Below are 20019 nucleotides of genomic sequence, written 5' to 3'. Positions count from 1 at the left end.
TGCTTTCTGTATGATAAAGCAGCACAAAAGGTTGCTTGTTTATGCTATTCTGTTACCAGATTCTGGTGGAAGTTGCCGGAGGTACATTTTTAATTTTGTCAGGTTACACCAAATTTGAACTTGTTCCTTTTACCTCCTAGGCAAATGTTCTGACTGTCTAGGTATGATATATAACCTGGGCTCTGTAAGCAACAACTTACTTTTTTTTTAAGTTACGTATCAGGGGTGAAGCTTCTATGGAGAGATTGTTAAAATTAACCCTTGATTTATGGGATTCTCGTCACCTAATTTCAGATGTCTGAGCAAGTTATGTCTTACCATTCAAAGTACAGGGATGCTTTGACTGTTGACCCCCTTTTTGTTTTTTTTCTCTACACCCACCCCCCCCACCCCCTTATTTGGGTTATGAAACATTTGGTTTCCACCCTTAATTTCTGAATTGGGTTGGGTTCACTTAGACTCCTGTCTGCTTAGGGCAGGGCAATTCTCACAAAATAAATATGGAAGCACATACACTGTTGTCAGAGGTTTGCCTTTTGTTTATTTTTTCACTTTTGAAACATTATTTGTTTTGGTTTGGTTGTTTTTGTTTGGTTCATTGAGGTTTTTTTTTGTTCTCTGGTTGCTGTTTTTTTTTCTTTTTCTCTCTGATGTACTACTGACTTGAATTTACTTGTTAAAAGTCTACCTGTTAAAAGTTTACTGTCTTGCCATACTCTGCACTTAGCCATGTGTTTCCCCTCTTCTTGTAAATGCCTGGCAAAGTAGTTCCAACTCATTGAAGATGACACTTTGCTACTTTTTGTTAACATTTATTACCACTAAAATGTGGTATGACTAGGATCTATTAAATATAGCTTAAGTTTTTTGCAAACTTCATTTTCAAAATTCAAGCAAGCAACTGCTTTTGCCCTTTTAATTTTTTATCCTCTGCTTTCCTATTTCTTATATTTTAGAGGAAGTGGATGTTGACAGTGACATTGAATGTCTCCCCAGATTGTTAAAAGCCACAACTGTTTGTAGTGATAGTCAAGGCTTTTCACTATTGGGTTGCATATCTGAATTAAACCTAAGTTGGTACTGATGCAAAGAAACTTTTCTGAGGGTAGCTTATTTGCCCATATATACTTCATGTCATCCATTCATTTCATCCTAATTATTTGTAGATTTGCTACTATAGCTAACATTTGCTATACTTGCAGAGCCCTAAAGATTTTTGCCATTAGCCGGTTGCACTCTCTGCTGTTACATGCGGGAAAAGCATCGTGGGATAGCTCGTGGGAATGTGTTGTACCCAGGGTGGGTTTTTTTTGGTTGGTTGGTTGTTTTTTTTGTTCAAGTGTCAGATTTCACGTTGTACACCTTGGTTTCTGTAAATAATTTCATTATCCAATTCACAATTATATAAGAAAAAATGTTTAACATTTGAGAACACTGGAAGGAACATTAACTATTTTTCCCTTCTTGAAGGGCAAGAAGAATGGAGCAACTCACGACACAAGGCACCTTCTGCAAGGACAACAAAAGGAGTCTACAGAGACCAGCCATATGCCAGATACTGATTGTACTGTCTGATGTTGTGAAATATCCAATCTCCACCAGTCCTGTATACTGTTCAAAGTAATTTTTTTCTATGAACAATCCCTTTTTTTTAAATCAAAGTGCATAAAAATCTGAATGGATGGACTGAACTTAAAATACTTTGTGGAAGGAACAACCTGGACAGAAGGATGTGTAAAGCAAGGAACTTTGTTATTTCCAAACTGTATTTGAAAAAATAGGTGATCAAAAAAATAACCTTTGATTAACTAGTGTTAAACAACAACAAAAAAATAGGTTTACTAAATATGTTAGTCCATTCTTTTAACATAAGCGTAACCTTTTATTTTAAAGGTTTTCAACAACTTAGTTTTTAGCTTTTATTTTCAGCCATTTGCTAGATTATCTCTTTGCAAACATGCGTAAAAAGGGAAGCAAATTACAAATGCAAATAATGTGGTATTTTGTAACTCAAGTCTTGAAATGTTCTGTAGTGTTAAGCAAAGTTTTACCCTTGCTTGATACTAAATAAACTTTTGAAAGAAAATCAGTGTGTGTGAGATTAATTTTATGCTTTATCTTATAATAAAACTTCATAAATAGTAGTAAACAGGGAGAAATGCTTAACAGTTACAAGCATAAAAGGCTCACATTAAACATTGCACAACTTCTTCTAAACAAAAATGGTATAAACCTAAATGTCTATCGGTCTACTCACAATAGATATAAATGCTGTTTAAAGTATCCAAATGGTATGGATCTGCGTGAGTGCCACATTAAATCAAAATACTTTTTGTTAAAAATGGTTTAAAATAGCTAATGAATTTTCTGAAAAAGATGTGACTAGTTTTCATCTTGTTGAGCATTTTTTCACTAGTGCAACTTTATGAGAATTTTGGTACGTTAATGACCACCTCGCTCCGTGCTGGAAGCAATAAACACAAAGCTTTTAAAGACTTTCTGACTTGACTAATTGAGGTCGCTTTCGTCAGAGGCAGAGGATGTGTAACCCTTAAAACGGTCTTCATTTGCAAAGGTAAATAAATCAAATAAGATTTTAATCTCACTTAATTTATAACCAATAAAAACAGGGAGGGTACAACTTAGAAAGTTTCATTCTAGAATGTAGGAAAGACTTTGAGGACACATAAATTCTCATTTTAAAACGTTTAGTTTGTATTAGTAATCTAAAAAGCCTTAGCTTAGCTAGTTAAATTTGGACAAACTATTCCCTATTAAACAACTGTAAAACCTCATAACCAATAGTTTGTAATATATTATTTTTCCATAAATTCTAGTAATTTAAACGTTACAAATGCTATCTAAAGCTTTTTCTTAATCATTGAGTTGCTATTAATCAGTTTGATTTGCATTGTTTTCTTTAGTTTTTATTTGAAAGTCTTTGAAATATAGTAAAGATCTTTATTTTCTCTTGTCAGGGGATCCACCTCCTTGGACAGCCAAGAGAACAAAAACCTTAGTCTTCTGATGCTTTGGTAGGTGCCTTTACTGATCTGTGAAATTATCAAATAAATAATAGAGCTTCTGATCAGGTCCTTAGTTCTTAATATACAAGGATTGAATTTTCATGGCATTTGCATTTACTGGAAGCCAGCAAAAATCATTGGCTGTGTTCAGTTCTTGTGGGAAAACTCACAGTTCTAAACTATCACTGAACAGAACATTAAACTGTTTTCCAGTGTGTGGACACTGTCCTCTGACTGTTAGTTTATTGAAAGATATACATAGCTTTGAGAGTATTCCAACCACTTAAAATTTCATTGGACAAAGGAAGGTGTAAGTAAATGTGTTTAATTTATACTAACAGAGTTCAAATGGGAATTTCAGACTCTAATCTGGTCAGCAAGCATGTCTAAAATGGTGTTCCAAAGGTGAAGAAAGCATTCTGTGTAACAGTTTGGTTTTCTAAGTCAGGCTTCTCTGAACCAGAAGCAAGCTGAATTTTTGACACAAATGAAGGAGAACAAACACATTGAGAAACATCAGCTGAAGAATAGCTAGCTCTACTGTTTCTGGTGAATTCAACATATAAATTTAACTGTATTCATGCTTAGATTTTAAACAGGTTTTCTTTATTATTATTATTTCCTACTTGGAATGGTAATTCTTCCAGCTAACATTATGATCTCAGTGCCTGTGGTTGACATGACTTAGATAAATAGAGCTCTGTGCTTTGAAGTATTGCATACATTGCACTGCCTCTGCATACCACAGTAAATTTAAGAGACTGTTGTCACAGGCTAAAGGAATGTTTTTTACATACCAAATGGCTTTAGAACAATTTTGAGAGTATTCTGAAGATTTAAAGCAAAGACTCTTTTAAGGTTAACAGATCTTGGAGGTTTCTACACTGTGAGGCTCAAAGGGCAAATATTTGATACCAGCTGCTAAAATTGCTATGGCAAAACTGAGTGGTAGAATTTTTATATATTTTTTTAATATATTATGTCATTGTCCAAATCTCTGTTTTCTTCTTAAATTGCATAATATGATGAGTTACATAACTTTTCATTTGTAAATATGAAATTTCATACTGTCTATGATGAGACTGGATGGATTGCAACTAAATAGCAGTAAGGATGGCTACTAGACAAATTGTAACAGAAGTGAATTCAACCTTCTGTGATATTTATCCAGCTCATTCCTTAGCGCCTCCTATGGAGAATATATGTGTCAATATGCTTTTGTTCCACTCTCTGCTACTCTGCCCTGAGGGTTCTACAAGCCTTTAAATTGTTGCAGTTTCCATTTGTGGGAAAGAGTGTCTCCCTGACAAATCATGCAGAAGCTGTTAAGGTGCACTGCTGGGTGACAGGGTGTTGTATGACTGCATGTTTTAGGTCACAGGAGTAAATTAAAAGAAAATTCTCCTCCTTGCTAAAAGCAAACCTATCCTGTGGTCAGAAATTATTGCTTTGGTCATGTGCCAGATGTGCATCTGACAAGATGGGGTAGTCAGTGGTCATATGGCTGGTGTTAGATAAACTACGTATTTGTAGTACAGAACGTCTCTTGACAGTTCCTGAAAGAAACATTGTCTGCTGTTGCATTTCTGTGGTGTTTTTCTTATTTTTTTCCTTTGGAGTAATCTCTGAAATGAAATCCATTAAACTTTTAAGAGGCAAGAAACATCTGGAAAGGTCTCTAAATTTTACAAATAAAAATTGATGTAGAAGGCAGTCTTTCTTTTACTGTGAAGTAACCTTAGAAGCTTTTATCCATTCTGATAGGGTTTGTATTCTAACACTGGTCAATTGCTGTATGGTACAGCAAGTTACCAAGTCAAGTTAATATCAATTATTATAATCAATCATAAGCAATGTTAATGATTATAATTAATCATATTATTAGCTTGCCTTTATTGAACATTTTTGTTGCATTTGTACTGCATTAGTTTGCCTTTATTGAACCTTTTTGTTGGTTTGTGCTGAATTTCAATGATGGCAGTTGCTGCAGTGGTTTCCATAAATCTCCATACATTGTATGCATAATTGCCTCATCCCACTGCTTATAATCTGACAGTCTTCAGAGAATTCATAGTCATTAATCTCAAGATGTATACCAATAAATATTATTTTGCTCTTTTCCAGGAACTTCTGCTGTGTTCATTATGGACTGCTTAGAGCATTGTTCTTACCCGTGTGCCTAGACGAGAAGACAGGCTACGGAGTATGAAAATCCTGTTCAGTATTTCTTGTATTAAAGCCTTAAAGTGTACAACAGTATACACTTTTTAAAGTAGTTGTATATTTAAACTCTTAATTGTATAGTAATGTGACAATGTTTTATTTGGAACTCAATAAAGAATTTCCATCTAAGATCCTGTTACAAAGCAATAATGCAACTTCATGTTCCTTTAGTTCTTTTCTAACCTAATGCGGCAAGTGGAAGAGAGTGTGTGGAATCTCATGGCTAGAATTTAAATGCTTTTGGAAATAGCTTGTCTAATGTATGAACAACATGGAGAAGTGAAAACAAAGATTGGTGGTTTATGCTGAAGCTTTTCATGACAGCTAATTGTAAACAGGCCTACCCAAAAGAAAACTTGGGTAGAAATGATACTTCAACTTCTCACTTCAGAAACTTGTATAACTGAAGGTGGTTTAATTGCTGTCAATTATAATATGCTGCTTATTCTCTTCACTTGGTGTTCGATGCATCGAAATGTTTAATAAACAGCACAGTTTTTCTAGTAGTAAAGTCTTGGATGAGGCTTTTACACCTCAAATCTTGTATCTAACAGTCACATTTCCTCAGTGCTTTCTGTTTTATATTGATTGTGATTGTGATGATTTGTAACATAAATAAAATTCTGATAATTTCACCTTTTGTGTTCTTTTTTTCCTAAATGCTACTTTCAAAGTATGTGGCCCATTCCTCACTATGCTTCTATCAGATGCATTTTTCCTTCACTAAATCCCAAATTTATCCTAAGGAAGCATAATTTGGGTCTGTCTTGTTTATTTTTAAAATAAGCAATATCACTTAATAGTTTCATACCACACGCCTTCTCTTTAGCATTCATAACTTCTTATACCATATACTGACTACTGAAGGGTAGCTTTGAAATGTATGAGGATGTGGAGAAAATTAACCATGGCATGGATCAAAGTGTCTTGAGTAAAATATATTCCTTAATAGATTAATAAAACTTTGACAGTGTAAAAAAAAAAAACAACCAACTGTCTCTTTAACCTTCAAATATTTACAGTTTCTCAGTTATTCTCACAATCTAAAAAGATTTTCCTTCCCATTATCTCTCACTGTACTATAACTGCATTTCTGCAATATTTTCCCCACCAAGCAATAGTAATTATTTAAATAAGTAAAAGCAAAATGCAAAAACCTTTGAATAAGCATAAAAGAAGTGTAATCATTCCCTTCAGAGTGATGGGCAGGAACCTCTGGTGTGGAACAGCACCAAACATTGCAAATGCTAGCCAAGTATAAAAATTGTATATGGATGCTATAGGGGGGAATATAGATAAAGAGAATGCAATTTCACTTGCTATAATTTGGACTCGAGACCAGGATTACCAACAGAATTTCATTTGAGGAGTGCTATGCACTATTTAAGGAGTGAAGTAGCAAGCCTTCCACTCTGAAGTCAAGTCACTACTAAAATATTTTTGCTAGTATAACTTATTTTAATATGTGACTATCAGAGCTATCTAGAAAATCTGTCAGTTTCTCTGAGATGTTGTCCTGAGTATCCTGCCACAGGAACTGTTAAGGGTCCAGTCAAAGGTGGTTGACTGCAGACTATCCAGCTGTTTATCTTGCAAGTACTTTGCTTCATTTCACTAAGAACTTTGAAGACTGACTCTGTATTTCGAAGCCTGCTGATTATAATCACAAGGTAGAGATTTATCTATTCAGAGTGGAATCTTGGTCTCATTGAAATAATGTTGTCATTGACTTCAAGAGACCATTGGCATTGTCAGCGCTGTCTTTGATGGCTTTAACCTACACTAGGACAGTCCTGGTGCTCTGTTCTGTGATACCAGCTCTACACGTTGCTGCCTTTCTTAGAGGCTTTGAGCAATGACATGAGCCTGCTGCTTCCCATGAGTTGTCCAGTCTACATCACAGTCTTTGCAAAACGTTTATGCTGATTTCACCCCATTTGAGGTACATAATAAATATATGAAATACTGTATGACTGCATGCATTAAAACAGATCTTAAGATCATACATATTTCTAAATTACATTGCAGAACATACTTTTCAAGTTGGAACTTTGCAGTTCTGTGCAAATAACCAAAAACTTAATAGATCAAAATTAAAAGGTAAACTTCACTACCTATCATTGTATTCATATATATATATATATATATATATATATATATTTAATAGGATCAAATCTGCCCTTGAATGGTTCTGCTTCCTTTTTTATCCCACAACCTTGCAGGGTTTTTTAACCTTTTTTTGGTGTTATATTTTTGTAGCAGTTTTACAATTGTGTGCTAAAAGCTCCAACTCAGTAGAGTTTCCAGGTTACCAATGTCCAAGAACCTTAACACGGTTACTGCCGAGTAAATGTGCAGCAAAAATTGGAGTATCTTTAAGTTTATGAAAAAGATTAATTGGATGAAGAGGTTGAGAATTGTTTTCACAAGCTCAGCAATTTTGTTCAAGACAGCTGCATTTGTTTAATGGGGAGAAAAAACCCTTTGGTAATGGAAATTATTTAAGGTATTTAGTGTTAAAGCATATATTTCTAAGATGATAAATGTTTGTGCGGCCTCAGATACTTCAATGAGTTTGCAGTGCATTGACCCCTGTCTTCAGGCAGGCTTTCTCTACAACTGCAAGGCAAGAGAATATCTCTGGCACACTTGGATTTTCAAAACTGCTTAGAAACCATAGCTGATGGCAGAAATAAAGTTGCTTTGCTGTGTAGTTCTTTTTAAGGTTCTTCATTTGGAAAGTATTAAAAATGTATGAAATGTCATTCCTAAAAATAGCCAATTAGGGAACAGACTTCATGGAAACTTTTACTTTTCAGTCAAAGATGTACATGAAAATTATGAAATTAAAATAATTTAGATTTAATAAAAGTTTATGACAGAATTTCTCTGGAATCTTCATAGCCAGTAATCAAAATAGCTCCTCTTTCAAGACAGAAAGCTACTGAGCTAAAATGCCTGACTAACATAGGTTCTACTCTTATACTGAGAGAAATCAAATGTAAATCATTGGAGCTCTGTTTCTGCATTTGCTAAGATAAACATTTAACCAGTTCTTTAGGACTAGAACTATTTGGTATAAAATAGGTTAACTGATGCTATCTTTATATTTGTACTGAAATTTAGAATCAAGAACAAGTTTTCATCTGAATTGAAATGCCAGCCCCTTTGTAAAAGTAAAGGGAAGCTATTTTTTTTTTTAACCAACCTCTATAGACTATTTCCATTGCCCTCTTATGCAGAACAGTGAACTGTTCCGAATGCTTACTCAAGCAGCAACCTATGAACTTGTCACTTGTCTTCTACAGCAAAAGAACAAGTGGTAACTTAACTGGTTGTTCTGTTTGTCACAGATCCTGGTGCCTTAAAGATCTCATGAAGATGAAACACTTCTTATTAATTGGGTAAATTGCCTTGCTTTTGGTTTGGTTTGCTTGTTTTTCATTCTTCTGTTGACAGGATTTCTTAATGTGGAGTTAGCTGCTGTCTGTGGGTTTCTTACTGAGAGGAAAATACGCAGATTATATCTCACAAAACTCATTTATTTAGGAATATCTTAAAAAGAAGGAAAATGCGTTTGTCTGCACGTTCATTATTCTAATAGTGCAATTACCAGCTCAAAAATCCATCGATGAAGATGCTCTTGCTTCATAGAAGTCAGACTAATACAGAATTGCTCTGCTAAACATATTCACAGGCTTTGGGCTTTATTAAATCATTTTTCAGTGTTCATATCACAATATAAATGCTTAATTGTTTTTAAAATGCAGTAGACCTTCTGAAACAGTTAATTGCAGACTTGAAAGCAAATAAGAAGATTAAGTATAAACTACGGTGACTGCTGCCTACATGCATTTTTGAAATAATCTGACTAATGATGATGCTGATCAGAATTATCCACATGTGAAAGTTAATCTTATTCTGTTTAATCTAAGTTTCACTTTTTTTACAGCACTTGAGGCTCTATCTTGAAATGTTTTGAATAGAAAATTCCTTTAGATATTTAAAATATTCTAGTGATGGTTTCTCATCCAGAATATTAACAAGGAAAGCCTGTGTGGTTTTTGGGGGTCTTTTTTTTCATTATTCACTTGAAGATTGTACATCAGAATAAAGTCCCTCTAAGACCAACAGAATTAAGGAAGCGTAAGTCAAGAAAGCAGATGATCCTCAGGCAGTTACCTCTTGAAAAAAAATGCATAAGGGATTATGGTGAATTTTGGTGGTATGTTCTACAGGGGTGATCATGAGATGCATTTGCTTTAATACACTCAGTAAGATTGGAAGTCCAGTCTGTGGCTCAGTTGGTGGCACATAAGACCCTTAATGGGAAAGTCATGAGTTCAAGCCTGCAGTGGGCACTAGTGGCCTCCCTACTCTAGTCATGGGGTCTGTGGTGACAGGTTGCACTCGATGATCTTTGAGGTCTCTTCCAACCTTAGTGATACTGAATACTGAATCAGAGGAAATGAAAATAAAAAAAAGAAAAAAGCATATTACACAACAGGAAACTGGACTGGAGCGGCGAGGAAGATATATTGATCAAAAGCAATGTAAATACTAAAAGCACCTTTGGTTTTCAAATTCTGGAATAGAAGGGGAAAGCCTCCATATTCCAGAGCTGAAGTGTTCCATTCTCTGCACTACCTGGGGAGACATACAATAGCTCCTAATCTGTAAAATGTCTTCCTTTTTTTTATTCCCTGGAATTCACTCTTGATTTAGACATAGATATGTTAGAAAATTGAAGTGATACTTTCTAGGTCAGAAAAACATAGATCACAGGTATGGTCTGTGGTAACTACCTTTTTTTGTTTGTTTGTTTGTGGGGGTTATACCTGTATCTAGATAGTCTGGTATTACAATCCCTCATGTAGTAGGAATAATTTAATTAATCTTTTTTGGTGTCCTTCAAAGTTATAAGCAGATAATTTTTGTAAATGACTTAATCAGTACCCCTTTAAAAGGACACTGTGTACTTCTGAATATTATTTATATGCACGTGTACATAATTTAACATATTTGGTAAGGGCTCTTGAGAAGCAAAATTCAGATGACAGAAGATATCTCACTGTGAGAGACTTCAAAAGCTTGATTATGTTCTATAATTGCTCACACAGGGAGAAAATAACAAGTACTAAATGACTCTAATAGGGTGGGGGAGGGTGGGGAGGGGGAGAAGTAAGAACTAATGTCGAGTGTAAAAACCCTGCAGTTTTAAATGAGAAATTGGGCTTACCAATGAGTGATTAACCACGGCAGCAGGCTACAAAGAGAAGAATGGGCTTCTCTTGGTTTTCCTCATAGAAGACTAGATTGGAAGGTCTAATAACCATGTCTAAACTTGAAAGTCATGGATCTGTGATTGCTGTATAAGAATTCTAACCATCATAAGAAAGCACTTTTTTGTTTTTACCCTTTTTGTCCTGATTTGCAGGCTAATAGAATAATATGTGAGGACTAAGATGGTCAAAATACCTTTCATTAACAAAGATAAATTCTCCCTATCTGTATGTTTATTGTATACGTATTCTGCATGCCTTACTGCCTTTATGAGCAGTGAAAGTAACGCTAAGCTGATCCAGATACTAATATAACAACAGAGCTTTTGTTCCTCATGCAGACAACATTAAGAACTATTTTATATTGCTGTGACTAACTTGCAAATTATGCTTCTTGAAAAACAGCATCTACTCATTGAGTTAACAGGAATATCTAAATTTTGTTAACTGGATGGACTTTTCAGTTCTGATTTATGTATCTACAACTTGAATGACAAACTCTTGGCTGGCTGCCCAGGTTTGCCTTGTAGTTGACTAAGAGAAACAAGCTCAAAGGATAGCACATGTTTTTGAGACACAAGTGCATCGAGATCAAGTGACTTACCTAAAAGGACCTGTCTCTTCCTCCTTGACTCATGAATTGTTAAACCCATTTGGATATTTAAACCTTAGATGTCTGAAGCAAAGCATGATTCCCACTTACATTTCTGTTCCAAATCCAGGCTTGTTGATAGGGTCTGAAAATAAATAGGTATTTGGAGAAAAATCACTGAAGATAGCTCTCATAGTGGTGTGGTTTGCTACACACACAGTATATAGGGGACTATTCCAAATAGGTAGGAGTAATTGAGAGGATGTGTGTGTAACTGTGTTTGTTACCTGCCTTCTATCCTTTTCTCCTTCCTTCAGCAAAGGTTTTACACTCTGGTTGTAAGTACTAAACACAGGCAAACTTTCTTTTCATGGCTTCTGCTCCAAGTGATTCTCTGACATGGCCTTCTAAAGTACATATTTATCAGGGCATTTTCATACTTGGTGTTTGTTTCCAGAACCTTCTGTTGAACATGGCTGCACGGTTTTATTTATTTGTAAGCATCTTAAATCTGAGGATTAGCTAGAATATTGCCTGAGAGGACTTGTGCAAGTGGGAATTTATGGTTGTGCTATAAATGTTAGTCACTGCTTAAAGGAAAATTTTAAATGGCATTGGCTGAAGGAAAATCTTGACACTAGAAAAAGTTTAATTTCTATGCATAAATAATTAGAACAATAGGAAGGAAAATATTTCCTATTTCAGCCTAGTGGCTAAAATACTAGTACCCAGCCCCTACTAATAACCAATGGATGCCACAAAGAAGAAAAATAAAAGCCTCCATTGTACTTACTCAGTTATCTGAAGCTGTATAAATGTTCCAATCCCCTTTGAAATATCACTTAACTGGGAAACAGAAAAAATGTAGTGCTTCTATTAATGGAAATCAAAGACTTTTTACTTCTGTGGTTCTTAACATTTAGGGAATTCACCAACTTTCAAATGCTGTTGTGATAAGGAAGAGGGGGTGTAGGCTACCTGAAGGGAAGTTGTAGACAGGGAGTGGGGTTAATTTCTTCTCCCAGGTAATCGCCAACAGAATAAGAGGACACAGTCTCAAGATGTGCCAGGGGAGGTTTAGGCTGGATGTTAGGAAGAAGTTCTTCAAAGAGAGAGTGATTGGCTGTTGGAATGTGCAACCCAGGGAGGTGGTGGAGTCACATCACTAGAAGTGTTTAAAAAGAGACTGGATGAGGCACTTGTTGCCATGGTTTAGTTGATTAGATATTGTTGGGTGATAGGTTGGACTTGGTGATCTCACAGGTCTTTTCAAACCTGGTTTATTCTATTCTATTCTATCCCATTCCATTCTATCCCATTCCATTCCATTCCATTCCATTCCATTCCATTCCATTCCATTCCACTCTATTCTTTCTTCAGATGATTTTGCACTGCAAAGAAGACCCCAAAATAAGCTTGAAAGGTATCATTGGTGCAATATTGCTTAGAAACTCACATTTTCCCAGAAAAATAGTGGTTTGCAGGGAAACACGCATTGAGAGCAGAGTTACTATTTAATTTTGGAATAAATTCTGCAGGTGTATGCAGGGTGCAGTCTGTCCTGTTGTTGGATTTATTAGTAAGCATTAACTCAACTGAAGATAGCTGGGAGGAACCTAAACCTATAAAGGTCCTTTCTGCTTTTTCTTCTGTAAAAATGCATTAAAAGGAGGTAAAAAAATTACCATATGCCTTCCTCTTGTTACTTTTCCTTCTCCAGTCAATTGTGGTAATAGAAAGATATTTACACATCTTTTTTTTCCCATCTCACCCACAGGCCTTGGGACTGTTACAAGAGTTCTGTTCAGTGTAGTCTTGAAGGATGCTGTAAGAATCTGTGGATTTTTCCAAGGTACTTCGAGTGTCAGGGACTGTCAGTCCCTCCAATGTATATCAAAGCTTACATATTTCAGGTATATCAACCCCACATAACATGATCCTAACTCTGGGCTGTAGTTGTTCTAATTTGCTTTAGAGACAGCTGTGATAGGAAGAAGATTGAAGAAGGGGAGAGACAGGTATGATTTGGCTAGCCTGAGGAACATGAGAGCATTCTTTCCCTGTGCTAGAAGCCTCATTTGGTTGCCTGATGTTAGCTGACACCTCCTTACTGACCCATATGAACAGCTTTTGAAATAATTGCAGTTTTTAATACAGTAATAGAATTAATTTAGTAAAGAATAAACACACTAAAGATGAAGTCTGTGCTCCCTCCTCTGTCATGTCTCTTGTGCAAACACAGACTGTGAGCGAGCTGATTATAAATTAGTTCCTGATGATTACAAAATTATAACAGGGAAGAGCTAACTTCCTTATGTTACCCCACTTCCAGACCCATTTTTGTCACTGATGTTGCCCTGTTCTGGTAATTCAAGTGGAGAATTGTGTAAATGGGAATGCTGTTAATCAGATAGCACTTGGGAAACAGTGCTACATGTTAATCATCCCCACAGATCTTTTGTTCTACTGTAGGTACATCTAGAGAGCAGGCAGCATTTCCAATTATGCAGGCATTTATTTTTCAAAGAGTTTCTTAGAATCAAAAGAACACCAAACCACAAAAATGGTGAATCATAATTTAGTGTTTACTTTCTATTGAGCACCTCTGTCATTTCAAATCTAGTGGGCTGAACAGATTCTGCATTAGTTCGTGTATCTGTGAAGGTTCTTATTAGCTCCACAGAAGAGGCTTTAAAAATTAAAAAGCCCCAGCTTTAATTTTGGATAGGCCTCCTGATCCATCTATATCTTTCAAAAGAGCAGTAGTCAGAATTTTAAATAGCTGGGCATAATGTATTACGGTTTGATTAGGATTGAGCAAACCCTAACAGATTTACAGCTTTGTTTTAGAATATGATTTGCCCAAGCACAAGTTGCCAGTCTGAAGCAAATGGACTTCCAAATTTGGTCTGTAGGGTCAGACTTGCAAATCACAGCTGCTTGTATTTATACTAAAAAAAAGAAGTGCAGATCTCTTAAGCTCATGGACCAAAATAAAGACAGAGAAATTACTTAGGTGGGTTGACCTTGGCTGGCCACCAGGTACCCATGAAGCTGCTCTATAGTCATGGGGAGGGTATATACTCTTCCGCTAGATAGGGGGAGAAAATACAATGAAAGACTCATGGGTTGAGATGAGAACAGGGAGACTATTCAGAAATGATTTTAATTTTATAACCAAGAGTAGCTGAAATCTGTCCATTTCCAACATGGCAGAAAGAATCAGGAGCGTAAATCCCACTGCCTTTGGTGTAACTATCTCCTGCTGACACAATGAGAGCTCTGCCTTAGGGGCCATATATTATTTCTCTGTTCTCTGCAATAACTCCCTGAAATTATTGAGTATCACAAATTCTTTTAACCTATCGGCATTCTGTGCTGCAAGATCCATGCCCTATTGTTCTACTACTGCTATGGTAATGTATAACACTGTGCTTCAATTATAGCTTGGAGATTAAAAAAAAGGAAAAGAAAAAAAAAAGAAAAAAAATGTAAATGCAATTGACTTCTAGATGAGGTTTGGATAAGGGCCCCATGCCTATCTCATGTACTGATTTCTGGTTAAGATGCTGAGCATGCAAAGCTCAGGCTGGCTACTTCAAAAGCTCAGTATGTAGGGCTGCCAGACCTTTAGTCCCTGTACACAGATGAAGGCAGGTCTGAGTCCTGCATTGTCGAAGATCATAGAATCATAGAATCAATAAGGTTAGAAAAAGACCTTAAAGATCATCAAGTCCAACTTGTCACCCAACACCTTATGACTACTAAACCATGCCAACAAGTGCCATGTCCAATCCCCTCTTGAACACCTCCAGGGATGGTGACTCCACCACCTCCCTGGGCAGCACATTCCAATTGCTAAAAACTCTCTCTGTGAAGGACTTTTCCCCACCTTGAGCCTAAACTTCCCCTGGTGCAGCTTGAGACTGTATCCTCTTGTTCTGGTGCTGAAGGCCTGGGAGAAGAGACCACCCTTCAGGTAGTTGTAGACAGCAATAAGCCCCTGAGCCTCTTCTTCTCCAGGCTAAACAATCTCAGCTCCCTCAGCCTCTCCTCGTAGGGCTTGTGCTCAAGGCCTCTCCCCAGCCTCATTGCCCTTCTCTGGACACGTTCAAGAGTCTCAATGTCCTTCTTAAATTGAGGGGCTCAGAACTGGACACAGGACTCAAGGTGTGGCCTAACCAGTGTTGAGTACAGGGTGACCGTTTTGTTCGTACAGATCAGACCTCCAGTGATACTCAAAAACATCTCATTACCTGTGCATAAATCCCTCAAATTTTGCATGTAAAGGCCACCTCTTAATTTCCTGAAGAGGGTCATATATTAGTGGCAGCATGGTGTACTCCTACTATCCAAGCAGGTCATGCAAAAGCTAGCTGTGCAAACCAGGGATCTCTTTGATGACTTAAAGCCTATGGAAAGTAGTAACAGATCACCAGCATTTTGTTTATAGCAGCAATTTGTGAGCCTCACAAGAACTACTTTAGTGTTCTTTCTTTGGATGCTTTTTACATTTGCCACTGCAAAATTCCCTTCTGGTCAAACCCATCACCACCTTCTAAGCCTCTGGTGAAGCTGGTTATTTGTCTCTTAGTTTTCCAGCTATTCCATTGATTTTTATTTATTTTTTTTACCCTGCACTTCCCACTTCGAGAAGCAAGTAAGCTATATTATTAAGCCTTTTAACTTTCATCCAGAGACACATATTTATTATCTGAGTTCACATCCCCACTGACTTCATGGGTTGCTCAGGTTTTGATTCATATTTGATTTGCTGCTTTCCCTGTTTTATTTATTTTGTTTTATTTTTGTTTCTTCTTTTATTTCCCCCTTTTTGGGAGCAGCCCAAGCTATTAGTACCAGCAAATAGTCTGTAACCAAATGCTGCTCCTGAATGAAAATGTATCTGCTGTTATGACACCAGAATAGCACTCACAGCAGCAGTATAAGAGCAAAGGGCCCTATCAGGTGGTGGTTGCCAGGCTTCAAATAAGATATCAAACTCCAAGCTTTGCCACATAGGGGTGTTTAAAGGCCCTGTGGTACAGGAAGGCCAATTCCCACCTCTGTCTCAATAATCTGAAAGGGTAATGATTGCACAGCTCGTCTAGCAAAGTTCCTGATGCTACTGTGCTTTCACGTGTGATTTCTCCTTTTCTGTCAAGTTCCTGTGTGGCATCACTCTGTGGTGTTACACAGCTGCTTCTCTTTACCCCAGAGATAGCTGCATTTCAGCAGAAGACAAAGAAATTGCTGTTCTTCAGGCATGTGAAATGCCCTGGGAGTAAAGAGCTCCTAATCTTATGCCTTATTTGACTTTAAAATATTTTTCAGATATCTGCAGATGTAAGAGTCCTGGTTTGGATATTTTTTGGGATGCACCCCTAAATTACTGCTGAGACCTAGTCCTTTTCAGTGCCCCCCAACCAGAAAAATAATTTAGGGATCTCTTCCAGAAGAGGGAGATTTTCAGGCTTACTAAATCAGACTAAAGGTTTTCAATTAAATTTCAGTGTACTGGAGGGCATATATATTTGAAATTGAAAACAAACAAACAAACAAACAGCAAAACCCCACCTTAAAATTCTACCGTATGGGTTCTTTTTGCCTGCTCTTGGGATGACTTCTATTTAATTTGTGTTTGGGTTTATTCCTACTGTAATTTTTCAGCTGACTTCCACAGTGTATACCAGCAACATAAGTGGATAATGGATAACAGACAAACAATCTAGGATGCAAATGCAATGTTGAAAATCTCCACCACAAAACACAACCATACACCATCACAACTATCTGTTGTTTTTTTTTTTCAAGAAGGAATGTGCACTGTCTTGGAAATTTCATGACACAGAATGAGGACAATGGAATGACCTAGCTCATTCTAATCTACCTATGTGTGGCATAAAAGGCTATTTCTTGCTGTCACAGAGAGAAAGCCAGACATAAACCGTTTCTGGTTTTTTAGTATTAGCCAAGCCAACTTAGAAAATTCTTCTCCAAACTTTAAGTATACTGATTCTCCAGACCTTCAGGATTGGTCTTTGCGTGCATGCAGCTCACCTGAAAAAATTCTTTCCTGTTCTGTAATCTTCCTAGTCCACTTTCTCTTGGCTGGTAAAGTAAACACTACTTCCTTTAAAAAGTAAAGGATTTTAAAAGTAAGGACTGCTGCAAGCAGGTGTTGGCAATTGCCACAATGTGGAATACTTATCTAACATGGAGAAGAGGTTTGTATCTCATGAACTTGGAGGATGAGATGGAATACTTCCCAAAAACTTCAAAGAGGTTAATTAGAAGTCATTATTTTTGATAGGAGATCCTCAGATTCAGAGTTAAACAAGCCATATAGTGTTGAAAGGAGGCAGAAATTTCTTATGCAGATGTCTAGCAATCTTCCTTTTCATTCTGGTTTGCAATGGTTGATTCCACAAACCTCAGATGGCTACTAAAATTAAGTACTAAAACCTAATGAGCTCAATGGTGGCTGGATTGGACACTGAGATGAACTGGGACGAGATTTTATCTAGGAATACTTACAAGATCTTCTGACAACAACCAAAGCCAACTACTTTTAACCCTCAACATACTTCTATTCTGTTTCCTACCTGTCATGTAAAATTTGTTGTTATGGGACTTGCTATTTAATGCATATTTATGCAATGTATTCCCCTGTGTGTAGAGAGGCATGTCCTCAGTTTATTTTCTCTTTTCTGAAAAGTTGAAATAATCATTTTATCTCTCATTTGAACAAACTCTAATTGCAGTTTGCTCATTACTAACTGTAAAAGCAAATGCTGGAGGCAAGGGTCACACCAAGTGGAGTGTTTCTGTGGACACAAACCAGTGGAGCACAGTCAAAAATATGTATCTGATTCCTTTTTTCTTCATTTTTTTATGTGTGTAGTTGAATCCTTCTGACCTTCATAGGCAATAATCTGTCATGTTGTTACATTCTATTGCAAAAGATTAAGCCTTAGCTAAATTAATGTGTTACAAATATACTAAGGCAGCATAAGAAATCCCATTCCTGTTACTACTGCCCATAGCCTTTCAGCAGAAGAGGCTTGTATGTCGTGTCCTCCTCAAAAAATGCAAATCCAACAATTCTTTCCAAAGCTGGATAAATGGATCTCAAACTTTGCTTAAAAGGCCACGGGAGACAGTGTCTGTCTTTCCTTTCCTTCTGAAAGCATTGTGTCAGTTCTTACCAGTACTATTTCTAGGAAATTTTCACTGATTTTAAAGTTGAATTTGCAGTCTCCAGCTTCCAGCTGTTGTTATGCCCTTGTTAACAATGTCAAAATAAAATTTAGGGTGTTTGCATGTAAGCCTATGGAATGAATTAGCTCAGATCTGTTACCAAGTGTTTTCATTTCACCCTAGAAAAACATAGGTGATGAGAATATTGCATTTCATTTTAGTAGATGCAAGTCTGGAAGGTGGCAACAGTGATATCTTTCCTAAAATTGTGTGGCATGTGCCAGAACTCACACAGCAGAGAAAGCTTTTCAAACTGAGTAAGACTAGCAGAATCTGACCCTAACAACAGAAATGCCAAAGAGAGGATAGCTATTAGGAGAATAAACTGGTGCAATAATACATGTGAAGACTTCAGAGGGAAATGAAAAAAAAAGTCCAAACCAGCAAAAACTAAAACTAAAAACTGTTAAAACCCAGCGGGTGATTCAGATAAAATGTTATCCTGGTATTTAAAATTCCTTGCATTGTTCTTTAGCTAGGATGTTCACAGAGCTGCCTGTGCAGAGGGATGGATATACTGTGCTCCATCACAGAGCACAGCATGGGGGTAGTGGGAGCAGCTTCACTACTCTAGTGGGACTGAGAGCTGTGCTTTAGCAAAGCCGGCTCTTTTGGTCCTTTTAATATAGTGACAGTAATTTGACAGTAATAAACATTAGGCTGTCACGGTAATGTAGCAGTTTGCAAATAATGTTGACATTATCTTATGCTTCATGTCAGAATGGGCCTGCTTTATCAGCTGATTAATGGAAAAATAGGATCAAATTCTTTAAATCTGACAAAAAGGAACTTGGATTGTACCGGAAATTAATTGTCTTTTATTTTCCTTTGTTCCTTTAAAGCCCTGGTAATGGTTTTTTTTCACCTCTGTTTTTTGTTTGTTTGTTTTGTTTTTCTTTCTTCTGTGTGTGGTTTTTCTTTTTTTTCTTTTTCTTTAGTCATTTTGAGCATTTGTGGAAAGCTTTGACAAAGTTGAACACAAATGGTAATATTGGAAGTACCACTTAGAGAAGTCCTGGAGCCTTTTTTCCAATAACACACAGTTATGAAATAGTGAAAATTTGATTTTTGTTGTGATTTTGTTGTTGTTATTTTAGGGTTTGGGTTTTTCTAAAGTGCTTTCATCGTTAAGTTCTACTGTCACAGGCTGTGGCTATTCCCCATACAATACAAATAATGATTAGCATTTCAGAATTCATTTTAGGGCTGAGGGAATTATGAACACAGATATTTTCCAATGCCATACCAAGGATTTCCTCTCTTATTGTAGTCCATCTTTGCCTGTTGCAGTCTGTTGCACCAGTGCCCAGTCAACCACATCCTTCCAAATCTAATACTTTTCTTGCTTTCAGGATTTCCTAGAAATGCATCTGACTCTAGCTAACAGACGCTGGGAAGATTTGAACTTTGCATTCATTGTGCAATTCTATATGACCCAAATGTATTTAATGTCACTGAAGATGACAGTCAAAAGCAGGACATCAATGCAAATGCAAAACATAATTATCAACTGACTTCTCTTCAGAAGACAAAGTATCACCATCTAGTACCCTACTTCAGAGGTGTTTGTGGAAGCTGTTGGAAATAAATCTGACTCATGATATTTTCTCTATGTGCTGGATATAGAGAATGACAA

General features: G+C 36.6%; 1 protein-coding gene across 3 annotated transcripts in view; it reads left to right on the top strand.

The window, feature by feature from the left end:
• KHDRBS3 (KH RNA binding domain containing, signal transduction associated 3) overlaps positions 1-5878 on the top strand; it is an 85444-nt gene extending 79566 nt beyond the window's left edge. The window contains exons 10-12 of one of the 3 annotated variants that reach the window (XR_008462600.1): positions 1471-1620; positions 2979-3035; positions 5151-5878. Coding sequence is in view for 2 of the 3 variants with exons in the window: in XM_054167457.1 (XP_054023432.1) it covers positions 1471-1562 (92 nt within the window). In the remaining variant the exon portion in view is untranslated. Of the gene's footprint in view, positions 1-1470; positions 2898-2978; positions 3036-5150 lie in introns of those variants that run through there. The other 2 variants (XM_054167457.1, XM_054167456.1) reach the window with 2 other exon arrangements.
• Positions 5879-20019: the final 14141 nt, after the last annotated feature.

The sequence above is a fragment of the Dryobates pubescens genome, chromosome 14 (genome assembly GCF_014839835.1).
Source record: "Dryobates pubescens isolate bDryPub1 chromosome 14, bDryPub1.pri, whole genome shotgun sequence".
Lineage (NCBI taxonomy): Eukaryota > Metazoa > Chordata > Aves > Piciformes > Picidae > Dryobates > Dryobates pubescens.
Note: the sequence above shows the minus strand (reverse complement) of the source record. Positions and strands in the feature narration are given on the sequence as shown.